The following is a 23,529-nucleotide window of genomic DNA, read 5'->3' on the forward strand; positions in this document are numbered from 1 at the left end:
CTCAATCCCTGATGAAGGGATAGACGAGTCCCCAAAATTGGTTGGTCGCACCTTCAGATTTTTTTTTTTTAGGAAGACTAATGAATCTATATTGGACTTACTGTTTACTTGTGGTGCTCTCATCCCCTGCATCTGTCCAGTATTACTTCAATCACTGCAGTACTCAAGCCCTGATGAAGAGGAAGGCGTGTCCCCCAAAACTCATTGGTCGCACCTTCTGTTTTTTTTTAGCAAGACTAAAAAACCTATAATGAACTTACTGTTAACTTGTGAGGCTCTTATCCTTTGCATCTGTCTAGTATTACCTCAATCATCTCCAGTACTCAAGCCCTGATGAAGGGGGAGGTAAATCCCCAAAACATGTTGCCTGTACCTTCTGATTCTTTTTTAGCAAGACGAATAAATCTATAGTGGGCTTACTGTTAACTTGTGAGGCTCTTATCTTTTGCATCTGTCTAGTATTACCTCAATCATCTCCAGTACTCAAGCCCTGATGAAGGGGGAGGTAAATCCCCAAAACGTGTTGCCTGTATCTTCTGATTTTTTTAGCAAGACCTGTTGCATGTACCTTCTGATTCTTTTTTAGCAAGACTAAGAAACCTATAATGAGCTTACTGTTAACTTGTGATACTCTCATCCTATGCATATGTCCAGTATTACCTCAATCACCTCCAGTACTCAAACCCTGATGAAGGGATAGACGAGTCCCCGAAACTCATTGGTCGTACCTTCAGGTTTTTGTTTAGGAAGACTAATGAATCTATAATGGACTTACCGTTAACTTGTGGTGCTCTCATCCTCTGCATCTGTCCAGTATTACTTCAATCACTGCAGTACTCAAGCCCTGATGAAGAGGGAGGCGAGTCCCCCAAAACTCATTGGTCGCACCTTCTGTTTTTTTTTAGCAAGACTAAAAAACCTATAATGAACTTACTGTTAACTTGTGAGGCTCTTATCCTTTGCATCTGTCTAGTATTACCTCAATCATCTCCAGTACTCAAGCCCTGATGAAGGGGGAGGTAAATCCCCAAAACGTGTTGCCTGTACATTCTGATTTTTTTAGCAAGACGTGTTGCCTGTACCTTCTGATTCTTTTTTAGCAAGACTAATACATCTATAGTGGGCTTACTGTTAACTTGTGATGCTCTCATCCTATGCATCTGTCCATTATTACCTCAATCACATCCAGTACTCAAGCCCTGATGAAGGGATAGACGAGTCCCCGAAACTCATTGGTCGTACCTTCAGATTTTTTTTAGAAAGACTAATGAATCTATAATGGACTTACTGTTAACTTGTGGTGCTCTCATCCTCTGCATCTGTCCAGTATTACTTCAATCACTGCAGTACTCAAGCCCTGATAAAGAGGGAGGCGAGTCCCCCAAAATGCATTGGTCGCACCTTCAGTTTTTTTTAGCAAGACTAAAAAACCTATAATGAACTTACTGTTAACTTGTGAGGCTCTTATCTTTTGCATCTGTCTAGTATTACCTCAATCATCTCCAGTACTCAAGCCCTGATGAAGGGGGAGGTAAATCCCCAAAACGTGTTGCCTGTGTCTTCTGATTTTTTTTAGCAAGACGTGTTGCCTGTACCTTCTGATTCTTTTTTAGCAAGACTAATAAATCTATAGTGGGCTTACTGCTAACTTGTGGTGCTCTCATCCTATGCATCTGTCCAGTATTGCCTCAATCACCACCAGTACTCAAACCCTGATGAAGGGGGAGGCGAGTCCCCAAAGCTCGTTGGTTGCACCTTCAGATTTTTTTAGCAAGACTAATAAATCTATAATGGGCTCACTGTTAGCTTGTGATGCTCTCCTCCTGTGCATCTGTCAAGTATCAAAAAATTGGGCTAACTTTACTGTTTTGTTATTTTTTTAATTCATGAAACAATTTTTTTTCCAAAAAAAGGGTGTTTGAAAAATTATTGCGCAAATACCGTGCAAGATAAAACGTTGCAATGACCGTCGTTTTATTCCCTAGGGTGTCTGCTAAAAAAAAACATATATAATGTTTGGGGGTTCTGCGTAATTTTTTAGCAAAAGAATGATGATTTTTACATGTAGGAGAGAAGTGCCAGAATAGGCCCGGTATGGAGGTGGTATAAAAGCCCGGTATTGAAGTGGTTAACATAGGATACCCCTCATATAGCAGGGGTAACTTTACGCTGGAAAAATCCGAACGTAAACAACGTAAAAAAAAAAAGCGCCGGGCGGAAGTACGTTCCTGAATTGGTGTATCTACCTAATTAGCATATTCCTTGCGTAAATCTACGGAAAGCGCCACCTAGCGGCCAGCGTAAATATGCAGCCTAAGATACGACGGTGTAAGACACTTACGCCGGTCGGATCTTAGGGAAATCTATGCGTAACTGATTCTATGAATCAGTCGCATAGATACGACGCCGCACACTCAGAGATACGACGGCGTATCCGGAGATACGCCGTCGTATCTCCTTTCTGAATCCGGGCCAGTGAGTTTATTGAGGAGGACCAAATGAGTGACTAAATTCTGCTAAACTAGGACAACCTCTTTAAAAATCGGCCATCAATAGCAGTTCTGGTCCTGCTGACCTGGACGGCTTTATCGGCCCCCGTGCTTCCATTAAAACTCAGACCACCCCATGAGAAAAACAATATTCCGAGAAGCCGACGTTCCTAGTTTTTTTTTTTTTCCAGCCGCTCTGATGAATGATTATTTCAATAATCACCCGTTGCTGAGGAGACAATAGCTCTTCATAATCACTGACACACCAACAGCGTTAACCGGTTAACGCAGCGACAGTGCCCCCTGCTGGTCACTGCTGTCATTACCACCCTCTTGTCAGCTGTGTGAGAAATGGCGCTGTCGCCGTCTGACTGCAGATGAGGTCGGGAGTTTGATGGAAGAGGTGGCATAGCCACTTATAAGGAGGCCGGTAGATGATATGGGAGTAATTTGAAAAACCCAGAGCCCAGGCCAGGATGAAAGCTGAAGACCAAGTTCCTTTCTCAGTGAATATATATCTATATACTGTATATATATATATATATATATATATATATATATATATATATATATATATATATTTAGATATATATCCCTTTCTTTACGCTAATTAAAGTGGAGATTTGTGCGGCATCCACAGCTGCTTCTCTGTGGAGTCCCGGGGGAGACAAGTTCTCTAAACAGCATCCACTGCGGCTGAAATCATTTTATCACAGCTTACAGAATGAAGTGTTTAGCAGAGGAAGCGACTGAGGAGAATTGATTACGGGCTTTTCAGAGATGTTAACTCCAACCGCTCCTCGCCGGTTCTGCCAAGACCTTGGAGTTAAAGGGACCCACCAGCCAAAAAAGTAAAAAAAAATAAGACCATGAAATGCGCACACAGGGCATCTAGCTGCTCAGGGTTTAGGTGTAGCGTACAAGGGCACCACGCTTCCACAAATGCCCTCTGGGGTTCTGGGAATGGTTTACCGTGCTCAGTTTATAAGGGCCAGATCCACAAACGAGATACGACGGCTTATCTACTGATACGCCGTCGTATCTCTGTTTCTAACTATGCGACTGATTCATAGAACCAGTTACGCATAGCTAGCCCTAAGATCCGACAGGTGTAATTGAATTACACTGTCGGATCTTAAGGATGCAATTCTAGGCCGGCCGCTAGGTGGCGAGGCCATTGCGGCCGGCGTAGAATATGCAAATGAAGACTTACGGTGATCCCCGAACGTCCCGAACGGCCCGTCGATCTAAATCTACTAGTTTCCGTCGGGTTACGCCGCGTAAAACTAGGGCTAAGCCCTAGTTCTCTTAAGCCATGTTAAGTATGGCCGTCGTTCCCGCGTCGAAATTTAAACATCAACGTAATTTGCGTAAGACGTCCGTGAATGGCGCTGGACGCCATTTACGTTAACGTCTAAGCAAATGACGTCGGTGCGACGTCAGCGCAATGCACGTCGGGTAATTTACCCGACGGAGCATGCGCAGTACGTCCGGCGCGGGAGCGCGCCTAATTTAAATGGGACTCGCCCCATTCGATTGGGCCCGCCTTGCGCCGGACGGATTTAAGTTACACCGCTGCAAATTTCCAGGTAAGTGCTTTGTGGATCGGGCACTAACTTGGAAAAATTGCGGCGGTGTAACTTAAATTGGGAAAGTTAAGTTGCGCCCGGTCTACGTGGATCTGGCCCTAAGTTCCAGGTCTGTTTCCAGTCTCAACTATAACAATTTTATCCATCCTTCGGGACCAAAGAGGGTTTAAGATTTGTTCCCAATCCCAACCATCACAATTTTATCCATCCTTGAAGACCAAATAGGGTTTAAGATCTATTCCCAATCGCAACCAATACAATGTTATCCATTATTGAGGACCAAAGGGGTTTCAGGATCTCTTCCCACCCTCAACCATCACAATTGTATACATCCTTGAGGACCAAAGAGGGTTTAAGATCTGTTCCTGATCTTAAGCATCACAATTTTATCCATCCTTGAAGACCAAATAGGGTTTAAGATCTATTCCCATTCGCAACCAATACAATGTTATCCATTATTGAGGACCAAAGGGGTTTCAGGATCTCTTCCCAATCTCAACCATCACAATTGTATACATCCTTTAGGATCAAAGAGGGTTTAAGATCTGTTCCTGATCTTAACCATCACAATTTTATCTATTCTTGACGACCAAAGGGGGTTTTAAGATCTCTTCCCAATATCAAACATCACAATTTTATCCATCCATGAGTACCAAAAAGGGTTTAAGATTTGTTCCCAATCTCAACCATCACAATTTTATCCATCCTTGAAGACCAAAGAGGGTTTAAGATCTATTTCCAATTGCAACCAATACAATGTTATCCATTCTTGAGGACCAAAGGGGGTTAAACATCTGTTCCCAATCTCATCCACTCACAATTTTATCCATCCTCGAGGACCAAAGAGGGTTTAAGATCTATTTCCAATTGCAACCAATACAATGTTATCCATTCTTGAGGACCAAAGGGGGTTAAACATCTGTTCCCAATCTCATCCACTCACAATTTTATCCATCCTCGAGGACCAAAGAGGGTTTAAAGGGGTTGTAAAGGTTCATGTTTTTTTCACCTTAATGCATCCTTTGAAATGCTCAGATCTTCTCATGAAATTCCGTTGCAAGAACCTTCCCCATACAGACTAACGCCATTCGAGAGCATTTGCAGGGTGTACCCATGTTGTACAGGCCTTATATCCCTGATATATTCCTCAGTGTTATCTACTAAGAAACCTCCCCATACCGTCTTCTCCAGCAATGGGAAGCAGAATTGGGGAGGGGTGTTGGCTCAGCAGAACTGGCAGGTCAAAGGTATTTCTGTTTTTCAAATATTTTTGGATAAATGTTTCATTCACGCTTGTTATGGATTGCTTAATACTCAAATTAAATTACTATTTCTATTATGTATATGTGTATATACGGTTATATTTTTATATATATATATATATATATATATATATATATATATATATATATATATATATATATATATATATACTCAAAATGCTGACTAGACACCCCCTCCCATCAAGGAAAACAGGCTTTCCAAGGCCTCCAAAAGACTGGATAAACCTGGATGGATCTGCTAGAAGACCCTTAGATAAGGAATCACCCAATCCATGAATGACAACACGAGCTATGGCTATGATACTGCATTGCAAACAATGAATCATGCTTTACTATAAAAAGGGCTATATGTCCAGAGCAATAAAGGGAAGATTAATTTAGCTGAACGAAGTGTCAGTGTGTTTTCTTCTTCTACATGCACGTGTATTTAAACTTGAAATTAGGCCAGGTGCAGATACTCAAAACAGACACTTGTCTGAATCCAAAACAATCTGGCAGCCCGACGTGGGGCCTCGGGTTATGTACCGGAGGAGAGCCGACCAAGAGGCCACCGAGAGATAATAGCACTTGTTACTGTTCTACTGTGTAATAACTTTACTCCAACTTTCACCCACTTTATATTTTGTGTGCAATCTGGATGCCTACTGTATGCTTATTGGCTCTGTTTATTCTTACCAATGTCAATAAAGTCTTTTGTAAAAGAGAAAAATATTTTCTGAATTTTAGGCCTGGGCATGGCCGGAGCGGACCATGGAAGCGGGAACAGTGGACAGGTATACGGTAGAAAGGACCAAAACGGAAAGCGGCGTGCGCTCCACTCTGACCATCAATAACGTCATTGAGTCAGACTTCCAGACCACATACAACTGCACAGCATGGAACACCTTTGGTTCAGAAACTGCCAATATTAAACTAGTAGAGGAAGGTAAGGAACTGGAAATCTTGACCTTACTCCCATATACTATAGTATAGTAATTCCATATTCTTAAAGTGGAACTTCACCCAAAATAGGAAGTTCTGTTTGTTTGCACCCCCCCTCCCCACTCTCTTTAACAATTTGCAGTTTTTGGAGTGGGGGGGGGGAGCGGATACCTGGTTTTGACAAGTAACAGCTCCCACTTCTGGTGAGATCAAAACATCACAGGTCCCAGAAAAGTGAGGGACCATTCAGTGGGAAGCCAGCTGTGAAGCCGCAAGGCTTTACTGCAAGCTTCCCTAAGTTAAGATGCCTGGACCCACACCCGATTGCAGAATCTGCTCGGGTGAGGACAGCACTGGATCCCTGGTCAGGTAGGTGTATTTGTAGCTGCTGACTTTACATTTTTTTGGGGGGGGGAGACTGGAGCTCCTCTTTTACAATCAGTAAGTGAGCTTTTAACCACTTCAGCCCCGGACCATTTGGCTGCCAAATGACCGGGCCACTTTCTGCAATTCGGCACTGCGTAGCTTTAGCTGACAATTGCGCGGTCGTGCGACATGGCTCCCAAACAAAATCAAAGTCCTTCTTCTTTTTTTTTCCACAAATAGAACTTTCTTTTGGCGGTATTTGATCACGTCTGCGGTTTTTATTTTTTGCGCTATAAACAAAAATAGAGCGACAATTTTGAAAAAAAAAAACAATATTTTGTACTTTTTGCTATAATAAATATCCCCAATTTTTTTAAAACAAGCAAATTTTTTCTCAGTTTAGGTCAATATGTATTCTTCTACATATTTTTTGAGGAAAAAAATCGCAATAAGTGTATATTGATTGGTTTGCGCAAAAGTTATAGCGTCTAGAAAATAGGGGGTCGTTTTATGGCATTTTTATTATTATTATTTTTTTCACTAGTAATGGTGGCGATCTGCGATTTTTATCGTGACTGCGACATTATGGTGGACAAATCAGACAATTTTGACGCTATTTTGGGACCATTCACATTTATACAGTGATCCGTGCTATAAAAATGCACTGATTACTGTATAACTGTGACTGGCAGGGAAGGGTTTAACCAGTAGGGGACGGGGAAACATATGCTCTGTTGAAAGCGTTAAGCATGGGTAAACTAAGTTACTGATTGTAAGTGGGAGAAGGGGAGAACTGAGCTGCTGAGAGAACTGCCTGCATAATTTTGGTGCTTCTGCTGTAAACTTTGAGAATGAATTGCACCATAGTGCCCGCTGCTGTGTATTCATAACCTGGGCCCAGGTTCACTACAAGGTGGTCAGCATCATCAAACACGACTGTGCACCTAACAGCTTCCTTTTGTCCTTTTCCAGAAGTTGTCCCAGTGGGAACCATTGTCGCAGCGACCATCGGGGCAGGCATCCTGCTCATCATCTTCTTTGTCTTCTTCATTTTCTTCCTGTACAGACGTCGTAAAGGCAGTAAGTACCAACACAAAGGAGCGGCTGACAAATGCATGAGCAACTTGCCGGCTTCCCCAGAGGAGCCAATTAAGAGGCTGTGTCATATTTTGTGATAAGCGATGGATGCAATGGGTGCACAAGCTCTTTGCTGGTAAACACTTCTTTATGAAAAGACAAGACACTCTCTACATAGTTCCAGCTAATGCAGAAAAAGTCTTGGATGAAATTCAAGGTGGTTATAATATGTGATTAATTGGCTGGGCCATTCCAGTTTCCAGATCCTGTGAGATGAAGGTATCGATTAGGGTTGTCCCGATACCGATACTAGTATCAGTATCGGTACCAATACCGAGCATTTGCAAGAGTACTTGTACTCAAGGCAAATGCTCCGATGCAGCGGTGGTCAGTGTGGTGGGAGAGATACAAGCACTGATCACCCTGTATAGGTTTCAAAGTCCGGCTTTCAGCTGCTTTAGTGAAATCAGCGGTGATCGGTGCTTGTAACTCTCTCACACACGATCACCACTGACTGTCCCCACATCCTCCTCCAGTCCCCCTCCATTCTGCTGCTCTGCTGCTGTTCCCCTCCATGCTGATCCATGTCCCCCTCCTTGCTGATCCATGTCCCCCCTCCATGCTGATCCGTGTCCCCCTCCGTGCTGCTCCATGTCCCCCTTCGTGCTGCTCCATGTCCCCCTTCGTGCTGCTGTCCCCCTCTCTTCTCCTCCGTGTCCCCTTCTCTTCTCCTCCGTGCTGCTGTCCCCCTCTCTTCTCCTCTGTGCTGCTGTCCCCCTCTCTTTTCCTTCGTGTTGCTGTCCCCCTCTCTTCGCCTCCATGCTGCTGTCTCCCTCTCTTCTCCTCCGTGCTGCTGTCCCCCTCTCTTCTCCTCCGTGCTGCTGTCCCCCTCTCTTCTCCTCCTTGCTGCTGTCCCCCTCTCTTCTCCTCCGTGCTGCTGTCCCCCTTTCTTCTCCCCCTCCGTGCTGCTCCGTGTCCCCCTTTCTTCTCCTCCGTGTTCCCCTCCGTGCTGCTGTCCTCCTCTCTTCTCCCCCTCCGTGCTGCTATCCCCTTCTCTTCTCCTCCGTGCTGCTGTCCCCCTCTCTTCGCCTCCATGCTGCTGTCCCCCTCTCTTCTCCTCCGTGCTGCTGTCCCCCTCTCTTCTCCTCCGTGCTGCTGTCCCCCTCTCTTCTCCTCCTTGCTGCTGTCCCCCTCTCTTCTCCTCCGTGCTGCTGTCCCCCTTTCTTCTCCCCCTCCGTGCTGCTCCGTGTCCCCCTTTCTTCTCCTCCGTGTTCCCCTCCGTGCTGCTGTCCTCCTCTCTTCTCCCCCTCCGTGCTGCTATCCCCATCTCTTCTCCTCTGTGCTGCTGTCCCCCTTTCTCCTCCCCCTCCGTGCTGTGGTCCCCCTCCGTTCTCCTCCTCAACCTCCTCGATCTGTCAGGATGGAGAGCGGAGGTAGAAGCAGTACACAGGACCCCATCGCCTCCGCCGCTACCGACGGCTCCGGGAAACGGCGGAGAGCCGCGGGAGGGGGGCCCTCTCCCGCCGCCGACAATGGTGCCGACAATCCGCCGCAGAGACCACCATTATCGTAAACAGGACCGCCCACTGAAAAGATGCATACCTCGGTTTTGGCAGCAGCTTCTGCCGTTACCGAGATATCCATCTTTAAAGTGCCGACGTATATATTCAGTGGGCGGTCGTCAAGTGGTTAAGTTCAGTTGCTGAATTCATAACTTTTGTAAGTTTCCACATTAATTCGTTAACGAATCCCATTGTCCCACCAGGTCGTAAGGACGTGACTCTGAGAAAACTTGACATCAAGGTGGAGACGGTAAATCGGGAACCTTTAACCATGCACCCAGACAGAGAGGAGGACACGTCAAGCGTTTCCACTGCAACAAGGGTCATGAAGGCCATCTATTCCGTGAGTAGACTTTGCTTGACACCTCAGAACACAATAGTGGACGTCTCATGAAGTGTGAAGTTTATAATGCCACATTTATGACAGATGTTTCAAGTTCCAAAGTATTATTTAACGAAAACGTATCAATCGCTGTGTCATCAGAAATGTTTTGATGTGATTTGTAGTGTGAGGAACGTGAAGAACCCTTCTTGTCTCTGCCCACTATAGTCAACATCGGCACAAAAAGTTGCTTTTAGTCCAACCCAGAGGCGTAACTAGAACCTTCAAGGCCCCAGTGCAAGAAATCATGAAGGCATACCCCCCCCCCCCCCCCCGACTCCCAGCTGGGGCCCTTTCCACTGATCCTGAGGCCCTTTACTTCTGTCGCAGGGCCCTTTATTGCGGTCCCGTAACGGGACCCTTTCAAATATAATTCTTATTAATGCCCAACATGGGCTAAGACAAATTGGTATAAACATATATGAAGGGACATTCAAAAAACAAATAAAAGAGAGAAGAAAGAAAAGAAGAAGGTGGGGGGGGGCATTATCAGCATCATCACAAGGAGGGAGGAATAAGACAGGGGTCATGTACATTCTCAAAAAACTTTGTTGTATATCTATTGACAAGTATCCCTTTATGTGACACTTTAGGGCCGAGGGCCCTGGCTATCACTAAGTCCTCCAGTCAGAGACGACGAAGGCCGAAAAGCCTCGGTCACTTCTTGTCCCCCCTCCCGGCTCCATCCAGGCGGAGCTCCATCTCCATTCTCCAGAGGCGGGGGCTGGGAAGGGAGGGGGGGCCCGAGTTGGGAAGGGGGGGAAACCAAGGAGGGCACTGGGAGGGGGGGAACAGGTACAGGGGGGGGGGGGGTTACGGGAAGTCCTGGTTGAGTTAGGATGGCCCCTGAGTTCGTCTGTATGTGTAATAATACGCGGGACCGTTTCACATGTTCTGCAGTGTGCCCCCTTCCTGATGTCTTGGGGCCCCCCTCCCACAGTGGCAGAATGGCAGGGCCCAGTCACAAGGGTGATCTTTTCTACCCTGGTAGTTCCACCACTAGTGGCAGTAGTTTTTTTTTTTGTTGTTTTCATATAGGGGGAAGCAGGACCTAGGTTAGTCATAGTAGGTGGTCGGGTGTAATTAATACTTTGTTGACCCTCATGGGCTCCTCTGCCCCTCCCCCTAATTCTGGGACTTTTAGTCCTGGAGCATGGGGCCGGGTCACAATTGAGACCCCATACATAGGGGGGGGGGGGGCTGCTGTCTGATTCTTTCTGACACTACCCCCTCTGATGCCCCCTCATACTGTGCTGGGTACTATAGATTTCAGCACAGGGGAGCCACACGGGCCCCCTGGAGCATGGGGCCGGGTCACAATTGAGACCCCTGAGACCCCTATAGCTACGCCCCTGGTCCAACCAACATCATAAGTGGATAACAGAGGTAGTTGACAGACAGAGGCCATATTCTTTATATTGTACATATTCAGTTTCACCTTCACTGTTCTTGTATCAAACAAATGTTTGCTATGTACGGCGAAGTTAGTCAATCCTTTTCTTCTTGGACCAATCACGTTCCAAAGACACGAATGGCTGCATTTTCCATGAAACCTAGCTTATTAAATAAAAAAAAAATATAGTTCAGTTTTTGGAAACTTAATTTAAAGCCGAATTTCAGGTAGGTATTAAAAAAAAATACAAACAAACACTATTTGATGCAATTCTAAAATATATTTTAACCACTTGAGCTCCAGAAGGTCCCCCCCCACCCTCTTTCCTGACCAGACCATTTTTTCCTATTTAGCACTGCGCTATTTTAAGTGGTGATTGCGCGGTTATTCAATGCTGCACCCAAACAAAATTTATATCATTTCCCCCCCATAAATAGAGCTTTCTTTTGGTGGTATTTGATCACCACTGGGATTTTAATTTTTTGCGATATAAACAAAAAAAAGAACAAACAGAACATTTTGGAAAAAATCCAATAAATGTTAAAAAAATTAATTTCTTAATTAATTTAGGTCAAAATGTATTCTGCTACATGTCTTTGATGAAAACAAAAATCCCAATAAGTGTATATGAATTTGCGTGAAAGTTATAGCGTCTGCAAACTATGGTATATATACGTATCTGACAAAAGTGAGTACACCCCTCACATTTTTCATGGGACAACACTGAAGAAATTACGCTTTGCTCTGAGCACCATTCCTTGGGTCCACCCCTTACCCACCTCCGAGCACCATTCCTTGGGTCCACCCCTTACCCACCTCCGAGCACCATTCCTTGGGTCCACCCGTTACCCACCTCCGAGCACCATTCCTTGGTTTCACCCTCTACCCTCCTTCGAGCACCATTCCTTGGGTCCACCCATTACCCACCTCCAAGCACCATTCCTTGGGTCCACCCCTTACCCACCTCCGAGCACCATTCCTTGGGTCCACACCTTACCCACCTCCAAACACCATTCCTTGAGTCCACCCCTTACCCACCTCCGAGCACCATTCCCTGGGCCCACCCCTTACCCACCTCCGAGCACCATTCCCTAGGCCCACCCCTTACCCACCCCCGAGCACCATTCTTTGGTTTCACCCTCTACCCTCCTTCGAGCACCATTCCTTGGGTCCACCCATTACCCACCTCCAAGCACCATTCCTTGGGTCCACCCCTTACCCACCTCTGAGCACCATTCCTTGGGTCCACCCCTTACCCACCTCCAAACACCATTCCTTGAGTCCACCCCTTACCCACCTCCGAGCACTATTCCCTGGGCCAACCCCTTACCCACCTCCGAGCACCATTCCCTGGGCCCACCCCTTACCCACCTTTGAGCACCATTCCTTGGGTCCACCCCTTACCTCCCTCCGAGCACCATTCCTTGGGTCCACCCCTTACCCACCTCCGAGCACTATTCCTTGGATCCACTCCGTACCCACCTCTGAGCACCATTCCTTGGGTCCACTCCTTACCCACCTCCGAGCACTATTCCTTGGATCCACTCCTTACCCACCTCTGAGCACCATTCCTTGGGTCCTCTCCTTACCCACCTCCGAGCACCATTCCTTGGGTCCACTCCTTACCCACCTTTGAGCACTATTTCTTGAATCCACCCCTTACCCACCTCCAAACACCATTCCTTGAGTCCACCCCTTACCCACCTCCGAGCACTATTCCCTGGGCCCACCCCTTACCCACCTCCGAGCACCATTCCCTGGGCCCACCCCTTACCCACCTTCGAGCACCATTCCTTGGGTCCACCCCTTACCTCCCTCCGAGCACAATTCCTTGGGTCCACCCCTTACCCACCTCCGAGCACTATTCCTTGGATCCACTCCTTACCCACCTCTGAGCACCATTCCCTGGGTCCACCCCTTACCCACCTCCGAGCACTATTCCCTGGGCCCACCCCTTACCCACCTCCGAGCACCATTCCCTGGGCCCACCCCTTACCCACCTTCGAGCACCATTCCTTGGGTCCACCCCTTACCCACCTCCGAGCACTATTCCTTGGATCCACTCCTTACCCACCTCTGAGCACCATTCCCTGGGTCCACCCCTTACCCACCTCCGAGCACTATTCCTTGGATCCACTCCTTACCCACCTCTGAGCACCATTCCTTGGGTCCACTCCTTACCCACCTCCGAGCACCATTCCTTGGGTCCACTCCTTACCCACCTTTGAGCACTCTTTCTTGGATCCACCCCTTACCCACCTCTGAGCACCATTCCTTGGGTCCACTCCTTACCCACCTCCGAGCACCATTCCTTGGGTCCACCCCTTACCCACCTCTGAGCGCCATTCCTTGGGTCCACTCCTTACCCACCTCCGAGCACCATTTCTTGGGTCCACCCCTTACCCACCTCTGAGCACCATTCCTTGGGTTCATCCCTTGCCCACCTCCGAGCACCATTCCTAGGGTTCACCCCTTACTCAGCTCTGAGCACCATTCCTTGCTTCCACCCCCTTACCCACCTCCGAGCACCATTCCTTAGTTCCACCCCTTACCCACCTCCAAGTACCACCTCTTTTAGAGAATACAAAGCCAAGTAGATCCTCCACCAGCAACAATAGAGCCCCCTGCAAAAATATTTCCCATCCAGCAACAATAGATTCCCCAGCAGCCAGCAACAAAGACCCCTTCCATAATAGTAGATCCCTCCCAGCAACAATTCACCCCCTGCAACTGAAAGAGGAACCCCAGCATCAATAGATCCCTCACCAGCAAAAATAGATTCCCCAGTGTCCAGCATCAATAGACCCCTCCCTCAACAGTAGTCAACCCTTGACTCCGCCCCTACCCACCTCTGAGCACCGTTCCTTGGGTCCACCCCTTACCCATCTCCCAGTACCACCTCTTTAAGAGAATGCAGAACCAAGTATCATTTTGTGGTGCTTTTGTATGGAATTTGTTAATAATAACAAGAAAGGCAGTAAAGTAGATCTAGCAACAATAGACACCCCAGCGACAATGGATTCCCAATAGCCAGCATCAATAGACCCTTCAGCAGTCAGCAACATTAGACCTCTTCCTCCACAGTAGATCCATCCCAGCAACCATTACCCCCTGCAACATAAGATCCCCCACCAGCAGCAATAGACCTAACAAAAGAATAAACTTCCTTTTACCTCCCCTTACTGAGCTAGAGCTATATTCTCCGTTTGTGTCTCACACGCCTCCCCTCCCAGACACTGCAGCTCACAGTAAGAGGGTTTCATCCACCAAACAGAGGCCAATCCAGAAATCAGTGGGTGGGGCTAGGGTGGGGTCAGGTGCAGAATGACAAGTTACAGGCTTACCAATCAGCCCCCCCCCCCCCAGCAAGATCACTGTAATGCAAGCAGTCACAATCTACATTAAGGTGACAACTCTGCTCTGATTTCAGGAGCAGTGCAGCATCTTTGCCGCCCCGTCACAGGAATCTGCATTAGGTGGACTTCACTGGCAGGCTCAACAGGTATTTGTGGGACATTGCGGGGGTGTGGGGGGGTCTAACTGTAAGTGAACATGCACATATTTTTTAACCACTTGCTGACTGATCACAGTAAGTATACTGCGTGTGGGCAGCATGTACTGGCACAGTGACCAGCCTTATTCCAGGTTTTGGGCACACGTTTGGCCTAAATTAATATTATTTTATTTTATTGGAAATGTTTTATAACAAAAAGTAGAAAACATTGTATTCTGTGCACAGGTTTAGCGGCAGATTTCTGCTAATGATTTTGGCTGAAACCTGCTGATCGGCTGTGTCCAACCACACACAGAGCTCCGTGTACAGAGAACAGCGATCTGGCTGTTTCTTCTCCCTGAAAAGCAGGGGGGAAAAAACAGCCAGATCAGTAGGTAGAGGCAGAACACATTACACATTGTTAGGCACACAGTTAACCCCTTGATTGCCCTTAAATGTTAACCCCTTCCCAGACAGTATCATTAGTACAGTGACAGTGTATAGTATTATCACTGTATTTGTGTCACTAGCAACGACAGTGTCAGTTAGTGACCCTCCCAGCCAGTGCCTGTTAGCGCCAGATTGTCCGCCACCCTATCACAGTCACACTATAAATCGCTGATCACCGTCATTACCAGTCTATAGCTGCATGAATTCCAGTATTTTTTACCATAGTTTGTTGACGTGTTCAATTCGTTCTATTCCGAATTCACTTTTTTTAACGAATTTCGTCAAATTCGTTAATTCGGAAACACCTGAATTAACGAAAACCCGTATATCCGAATATTCATGAATTTGAATATTCTAAAATTTGTAAATTCAAAAATTCAAACAAATTTGTAAATGAGTGAATTCAAACATTCGGAAATTTGGCAATTCATAAATTTATAAACTAGTGTATTTAAAAATTCAGAAATTCGGAAGTTCGAAAATTGAAAACCCGAAAATCAGAAATCGTCTAACAGGGGAGACCTGTACAGATAATCTTATGATCAGTGCCCTGATTACAGTACAGCCTGAGCAGTGCCCAAGAACACTCCCTTAGGGCACACTTAACCCCTACAGCGCCCCCTCCTGGTTAATCCCTTCACTGCCAGTGTAATTTTCACAGTAACCAGTGCATTTTTATAGCACTGTTTGCTGTAAAAATGACAATGGTCCCAAAATAGTGTCAAAAGTGTCCGATGTGTCCGCCATAATGTCGCAGTCACGATAAAATACGCTGATCGCCGCCATTGCTAGAAAAAATAAATTATTAATAAAAATGCAATAAAACTATCGCCTATTTGGTAGACGCTATAGATTTTGCGCAAACCAATCAATAAACGCTTATTGCAATTTTTTTTACCAAAAATATGTAGAAGAATACGTATCGGCCTAAACCGAGGAAAAAAATAAGTTTTTTTATATCTTTTTTAGGGATATTTATTACAGCAAAAAGTTAAAAAGATTGAATTTTTTTCAAAATTGTCGCTCTATTTTTGTTAATAGCACAAAAAATAAAAACCGCAGAGGTGATCAAATACCACCAAAAGAAAGCTCTATTTGTGGGAAAAAAAGGACGCCAATTTTGTTTGGGAGCCACGTCGCACGACCGCGCAATTGTCAGTTAAATCGATGCAGTGACGAATCGCAAAAAAGGGCCAGGTCCTTTACCTGCATAATGGTCCGGGGCTTAAGTGGTTAAAGATGTGTGTTATTCAGTATTTAGCATGTGATGGGAGTTCGGCTTCATGTACACGGGACATTTTTACAACTGCTTCTGAACGATTTAACTTAACAGATAGTAACCCACTTTTAAAACGTCAGTTTTGCCGCGTTTAGCAGCGTTTTGCCGCGTTTGCGTTTAGAAGCGTTTTAAAAAATGGATTTTTTTTTTAAATGCCCAAAAAGGAAAAACACCTATAAATGAAATTCTGCTAAACGCGCGTTACCGCATTTAACCGTGCATTTAGCAGCATCCCGTGTACATGGGGCCTATAAGCCAACTGCCCCTGAACGTACGTTTAGCAGCATCCCGTGTACATGGGGCCTATAAGCCAACTGCCCCTGAACGTCCGTTTAGCAGCATCCTGTGTACATGGGGCCTATAAGCCATTTGCCCCTGAACGTCCGTTTAGCAGCATCCCGTGTACATGGGGCCTATAAGCCAACTGCCCCTGAACGCCCGTTTAGCAGCATCCCGTGTACATGGGGCCTATAAGCCAATTGCCCCTGAACGCATTCAATGCTATCCTATGTGTCCATGCACACAGTCTCGTTTTTGTGCGTTTTTTGGCAGTTGCGATTAACCTCGTTTTTCCAGAAGCAAAAAAATGGATTCAGACGCAAACGTTTTCCACGTTTCAGACGCGAAACGCCGCTAAACGCGGCACCCGCGTTCAGCCGCGTTTTCGTTTATCAGCGTTTTTAAAGGTACCCTATTTTTTACACCAGAAAACACAGAAATATGATGTTAAACGTTACAGGTTTGCTTTTGTTGTTTTTGCAACTGGCCTTACATGTAAAAAAAAAAATCAATAAAATAAAATGTGTTTCAAAATATTCTCCTATTTCTCAGTCTTTTAAGGATGACGTGGACCTCAAGCAAGACCTGCGTTGTGACACCATCGACCGAGAGGAGTACGAGCTCAAGGTGCGGCACCCAGCTCTATTCAACCAATACAAATTAAAACCTAACTAAGACTGGCCAATCACAGGATCTAGAGTTACCACAGGTCCTCCCCTGGGTGGGACGCAGCATGGTGTAGCACTGACCAAATGATGCTGACAGATAGCCTATTCGGCATCATCTAGTCACTAAACTAAACATCGAGTCACTAAAACCAACAGTAATCCCTGACTTGCACCTTGTCTTAAGCACGAAAAAAAAGAGTGTTGTCTGGCATGCAGGATAATCAAGTCATGTGTACTATTAGTGTAATGTGTAAATTATTATACAAGACTCTATCTATTTATTATCTCTTTTCTCTTTGTCTTTCTCTATCTCTTATGAATATGGGGGTGAAGCAAACATTTACTATACAGTTGCATACCTTTTAGAGATTTGAGAACAATGTTTCGAAAATGTGATTTATAAACTGTCTGGTGAAGATGATCCAGAACCCCCAATTACACTTCTGTGAAGTTAGGGGGGGGGGAGATGGTGGCAACAGATTTGTTGCAGAGAACGAAGTGGACCACATCAGATATGGGACCTTGGCCTGGTGGTGGTACATAAAGCTACACTTGAAGATAGCCCAGTATCCGGTGGAGTCTTACTAACCTGATGGATTTCAAACTGGACAGACATCAGAAGAACATATTATTCAGCGTAGCGTGAAAATTGCTTGGACAGTTCCTCCAAAATGGATTGAGATGGTCTTCATGTCAACCAAAGCTTTCCGTGGATTTACAAAATATCTAAACGGACATATTGGGCTAACTCTGGTGCTCTTGAATGTAGTTTTGACTTTACTCTTGTGGACTTTTTTTTATTTATTTATTTATTTTTTCGTATTGAGGACTGGCCAAGTGCTACTTTTACCAGGTGGACCAGATTTTGGATTCAGCCTTCTCTTTCAAATACCATGTAACCATCAGTGCCAAACCAAGGGTCGGTCATCAAAGTTAGATCTGCTGAATGTACAAGCGTAATTTTTTCCCAATCAAACAGCGACAATGAATTTGAGGGAGTCACAAACACACTGTTGGTATGCCCCGTACACACGGTTAGAATTTCCGACAAGAAAAGTCCGATGTGAGCTTTTGGTGGGAAATTCCGACCATGTGTAGGCTCCATCATACTTTTCCTGTCGGAATTTCCGCCAACAGAAATTTGAGAGTTGGTTCTCAGATTTTCGACGTAAAAAAATTCCGATCGGAAATTCCGACCGTCTGTAGTAATTCAGACGCATGCTCACAAGAATTTAACTTAATTTTTCTCGGCTCGGCGTAGTGTTGTACCTCACCGCGTTTTTGACGGTCGAAAGTTCAGAGAACTTTTGGGTGACCGTGTGTAAGCAAGCCAAGCTTGAGCGGAATTCCGTCGGAAAAACCATGTGTGTATGTGGCAGTAGAGTAATACAAATAAGAGTCTAAATTTTTAATGGTTGAAGTAAACTAAACACAAATGTTATACCCAACACTTTCTAGGCTGGAGAATGGTTCAAGAGAGAGGTAGTTTTAGTTTGCTTTCAAAAAGTTGGCCGATATTATGACCGTTTGTTTTACCCCCTCGCAGCTTTGATGACCAGACCTCATAACCATTATTTATTTTTGTACCTTTGTAATTGGTGAACATCAGCCACAAGCTAACATGTTAAATAAGATGTGTTTTTTTTTTTTGTATATGTCTGTAGTCGAAAAAAAAAACATTTTTACTTGACTCTCCTAATAAATGTATGCACCTGTATAGTGACTTTTGCTTCACTTTTGTATTTAAATGCACGTGCCCTATACGGCCAAAGGTTTGTGACACGCCTGACAATCACATCTATACAAGCTTGTTGGACATCCCATTCCAAAACCATGGGCATTCATATGAAGTTCACCCACTTCCTTTGCATCTCTAGAACAGCTATTCTCAACCAGGGTTTTATGGAACACTAGGGTTCTTCCAAAGTTTTCTAGGGGTTCCTTGAACTGTGGCTGCTTGACTTCCCATTAGATGGTGCTTGCATAGGTCAAGGAGTCCACTTGGCAGGGCCATCTGCCTGAACCCATTTTAGTTGTCTGTAAGTGTGACATTCTGACCACCACTGTAAGGGAGCATTCTTCCCACTGGCCACCAATATAAGGAGCATTCTTCCCACTGGCCACCAATGTAAAGAACATTCTCCCCACTGACCACCAATGTAAGGGACATTCTTCTCACTGATCACCAATGTAAGGAGCATTCTTCCCACTGATCACCAATGTAAGGGACATTCTTCTCACTGATCACCAATGTAAGGGACATTCTTCTCACTGATCACCAATGTAAGGAGCATTTTTCCCACTGATCACCAATGTAAGGAGCATTCCTCCCACTGGCCACCAATGTAAGGAGCATTCTTCCCACTGATCACCAATGTAAGGGACATTCTTCTCACTGATCACCAATGTAATGAACATTCTTCCCACTGGCCACCAATGTAAAGATAATTCTTCCCACTGGCCACCAATGTAAGCAGCATTCCTTCCACTGGCCACCAATGTAAGGAGCATTCTTCCCACTGATCACCAATGTATAGAGCATTCTTCCCACTGATCACCAATGTAAGGAGCATTCTTCCCACTGATCACCAATGTAAGGGACATTCTTCTCACTGAACACCAATTTAAGGAACATTCTTCCCACTGATCACCATTGTAAGGAGCATTCTTCCCACTGAACACTGATGTAAGGCACATTCTTCCCACTGATCACCAATGTAAGGAACATTCTTCCCACTGAACACCAATGTAAGTAGCATTCCTCCCACTGGCCACCAATATAAGGGGCATTGTTCACACTGGCCTCCAATAAATAGATTTTTGAAAAGGTTCCCATAGACCTGAAAAGTATGTCAAGGGTTCCCCTGGGGTAAAATGAGAAAGGTTTCTCTAGAAGCTTCCACTCTTCTGTGAAGGTTCCCCACAAAAGAGTGTCTTTGCGAATTGATAGCCATTCAACAAAAAGGACATTGGATACGTCAAGTATAGATGATAAATAGGAAAAACTGTCTCTCTTTAAATTCATCCAAATGTGTTTAGTGGGGTTGAGGTCAGGGCTTTGTGCAGGGCATTTGAGTTCCCACACACCAATCTTAACCAACCATGTCTTAATGGCTTTGTGCGCGGTGACCACAGTCATTCTGCAAACAGCAAATGGCCTTCCCCAAACTCTTATCACAATGGTCTAAAAATTTCTTTGTATGATATAGTCATATTAGTAGCTGTGATGGTCAGGTGTCAACAAACTTTTGGGCATATAGTGTATATATTTAATCAGAAGTCAATATGCTCTTCATATGTTAGCACAGACTCCACTAGTGTTTCCTTTTTCTTTCTAATTCTATGATCATTTTTCCATCTCCATCACTGTCTGCCATTGATCATACTCCTCTTCTTCCCTAGGATCCAACCAATGGATATTACAATGTCCGAGCTCATGACGACAGGCCAACATCCCGATCTGTGTTGTACGCAGAGTACCGTAATCCTGGACCGGCACGGTTTGATGCACGCCCTTCGTCACGTCTTTCTCACTCCAGTGGCTATGCCCAGCTGAACACCTATAGCCGGGCTCCTACGACAGATTATAGTACAGACCCTACTCCCACAGTTACATCCGCTACTACAGATACCACCAGTCAACTTTCCTACGATAACTATGAAAAGTTTGGGACACATGCTTTCGCAGCTAACGCTGGCTACCCCACATACAGGCTTGGTTACATGCAGCCAACCACAACAGGTATGGAACGAGGACCTTATGATACTTTTGACCCAGTTGGGAAGTTCACAGGAGCCACCCGTTTCTCATACACATCCCAGCATTCTGACTATGGACAAAGGTTTCAACAAAGGATGCAGACACATGTCTGAGGACTGACTTAAAGTTAAAGCCGGTGGGCAAAAAAGGGGAAAGTCAACGGGGAGACATCTTTCAGCTATGCCTTCTCTGATACAATATCAATTCATGAGACAGCACTCTTGGAAGGGAAACAACCTCTTACCGTATCTTCTGATACTCAGGGACCTTATTGTCTTGATCTCAGAAGTCCCCAAGAAAACAGTCGAAGTTGCCCGCCAGGCAGAGCCTCGAAGTTTTGATATGGAATAAGATGCCAAACAAAAAAGCTGGCCTTTTAGCACCTGACCATTCCTTATATACCACTGACTTTGCCGTCTGGTGTATGGCAAACACTTTTGACTTAGACCTCAGTTCGGTACTGGTGAAGCTTTTCATTCTGCCAATAAGTTCCATGAATCACTTTGGTCTTTTTTCACGCAAACTAATTTCTGGTTTTTAGCCATCTCCCTAACTGCCAGGAATGTCATGCCATCACCGATGAGAGGCATTTGGTCTTGCTATTGCAAGGTCTTTTGTAGGTATACATTCCAGCTGTTGGATTTAAAGAGAAGAGGAAAATGTTGATTCCATGTTAGGCCACCACCACTTTTTCGGTCAGTAGTCTTCACCATCCTGGTATTTTGAATAGCAGCTGTTGGCAAAGTGGAGTGGCTAAGATTTGGACAATCAAAACACCACAATTTGGAACATTTTGTGGGTCAGTTTATAAATTCCACTTTCTTTTGGGATACTGATGTTCATCCTGCTTCAGGAACACATGGTCTAGGATTACTACCACGTGCTATGCTGTAATACGCCTAGCTGCCTGCCCTTCGGAACGGGTAACAGTGTGTGAAATTACGGAGCACTCCTTCACCCCTGTTTGTATTGTACGTGTACTTTACGAAGATCTCTGTGAAGAGACGTATACACCATTTTTATAGTTATTTTTACTTTATATTCTTGCTGCATATTTTTGCACATAATTTTTATGGGCTTTTTATTTGTAATTCGACTCTTTTTTGACCTATCTCATATAAAGGTATTATATTGGGCTTGTATAGGCAGTAAGAATTACCGGTTTCACAATTCCAAAATCTCCACCATTAGAGTTTGAGAAAAATACTCATGGACAAGTTGTCTAAGATCTTGGTGATATGAATGGTGATATTAAGATCTTGGTGATACGAATGGTAATACATTATACTGTATATAGCCAAAGGTATGTGGACATCACTCAAAATGATGGGCAAAGCAAGTTCCATAAAGTGATACTTTGTTGAATTTGGTGTGGTCTGCATAGAGACCCTCTGAACACCTTTTGGGTTTGATTGGAACACCAAGCCAGGTCTTCTTCTCCAAAATCACCTGACCCGACAAAGGCTCTTTTGCCTGAATGGGCACAAATTCCTACAGACACAACAAAATCTTATGGAAAGCCTTCCTATGCCGCATACACACGATCGGAAATTCCGACCAGAAAACCGTAGATTTTTTTCCAACGGAATGTTGGCTCAAACTTGTGTTGCATACACACGGTCACGCCAAATTCTGACCGTCAAGAACGTGGTGAACGTACAACACTACAACGAGCCGAGAAAAATTAAGTTCAATGATTTCCGAGCATGCGTCAAATTGATTTCGAGCATGCGTGGTTTTTGTGCGTCAGAATTGCATACAGACAATTGGAATTTCCGACAAGAACTTTTCTCGTCGGAAAATTTGAGAACCAGCTCTCAAATTTTTGTTGGCGGAAATTTCGACAGCAAAAGTCCAATGGAGCCTACACACGGTCAGAATTTCAGGCCAACAGCTCACATTGAACTTTTCTTGTCGGAAATTCCGACCGTGTGTACGCAGGAATAAGAGGAGTGAAAACTGTAATAACCACAAAGGGGGCCAACTCCATATTAACGGCCATGGTCTTGGAATGGGATGTCCAACAAGCTCGTTGTTTTCGTAGGAGGACCGATTTGATATTATTACCCAAGGTTTTCAAATGATAATCTTCAACAAGCTTTTATACACGTGATTGTCTACAGACTTTGGCCATATACAGTGTATATACTAAGCAAATTCGATGGTTAGACAGATCTTTTATAGTAGAATTCTGGTAGCCAATATTGCTTATGTATTGGAGAAGGAAAGATGAGTTGGTACCAGCCAGCTAAAGATATGGAATCCAAAGTCTACAAGGGAACATAGGTAGGTCCTACTGAGTTCATGGTAAAAAGGCTGAAATGTCTACAGACTACTTAAGTGTTTTTCAGCCAAAAACTATTTATTGATCACACTGAATTTTAATCCAAATTTCTAAACGCTCCTGTGTAAAGGTTAGTTCCTCCAGATTAATTTATTATCCAACATACATGTTTGCTTCCATATTGCAACTCATAAAGTCATTTTTTGCTTTAATTATGTGAAGACGTAGGAGACGGGAGTGGTGACACTGTCCAT

At 44.8% G+C, this 23,529-nt stretch overlaps 1 protein-coding gene across 2 annotated transcripts in view; it reads left to right on the forward strand.

The window, feature by feature from the left end:
* Window positions 1-22,584, forward strand: part of KIRREL1 (kirre like nephrin family adhesion molecule 1) — a 292,257-nt gene extending 269,673 nt beyond the window's left edge. The window contains exons 11-16 of one of the 2 annotated variants that reach the window (XM_040332857.1): window positions 6,088-6,286; window positions 7,621-7,728; window positions 9,491-9,630; window positions 14,493-14,564; window positions 17,116-17,190; window positions 20,634-22,584. In XM_040332857.1, coding sequence (XP_040188791.1) covers window positions 6,088-6,286; window positions 7,621-7,728; window positions 9,491-9,630; window positions 14,493-14,564; window positions 17,116-17,190; window positions 20,634-21,104 — 1,065 coding nt within the window. In that variant the 3' untranslated portion in view covers window positions 21,105-22,584. The remainder of the gene's footprint in view (window positions 1-6,087; window positions 6,287-7,620; window positions 7,729-9,490; window positions 9,631-14,492; window positions 14,565-17,115; window positions 17,191-20,633) is intronic. The other variant, XM_040332858.1, reaches the window with a different exon arrangement.
* The last annotated feature ends 945 nt before the right edge of the window (window positions 22,585-23,529 follow it).

Source organism: Rana temporaria, chromosome 13 (genome assembly GCF_905171775.1).
Source record: "Rana temporaria chromosome 13, aRanTem1.1, whole genome shotgun sequence".
Taxonomy (NCBI): domain Eukaryota; kingdom Metazoa; phylum Chordata; class Amphibia; order Anura; family Ranidae; genus Rana; species Rana temporaria.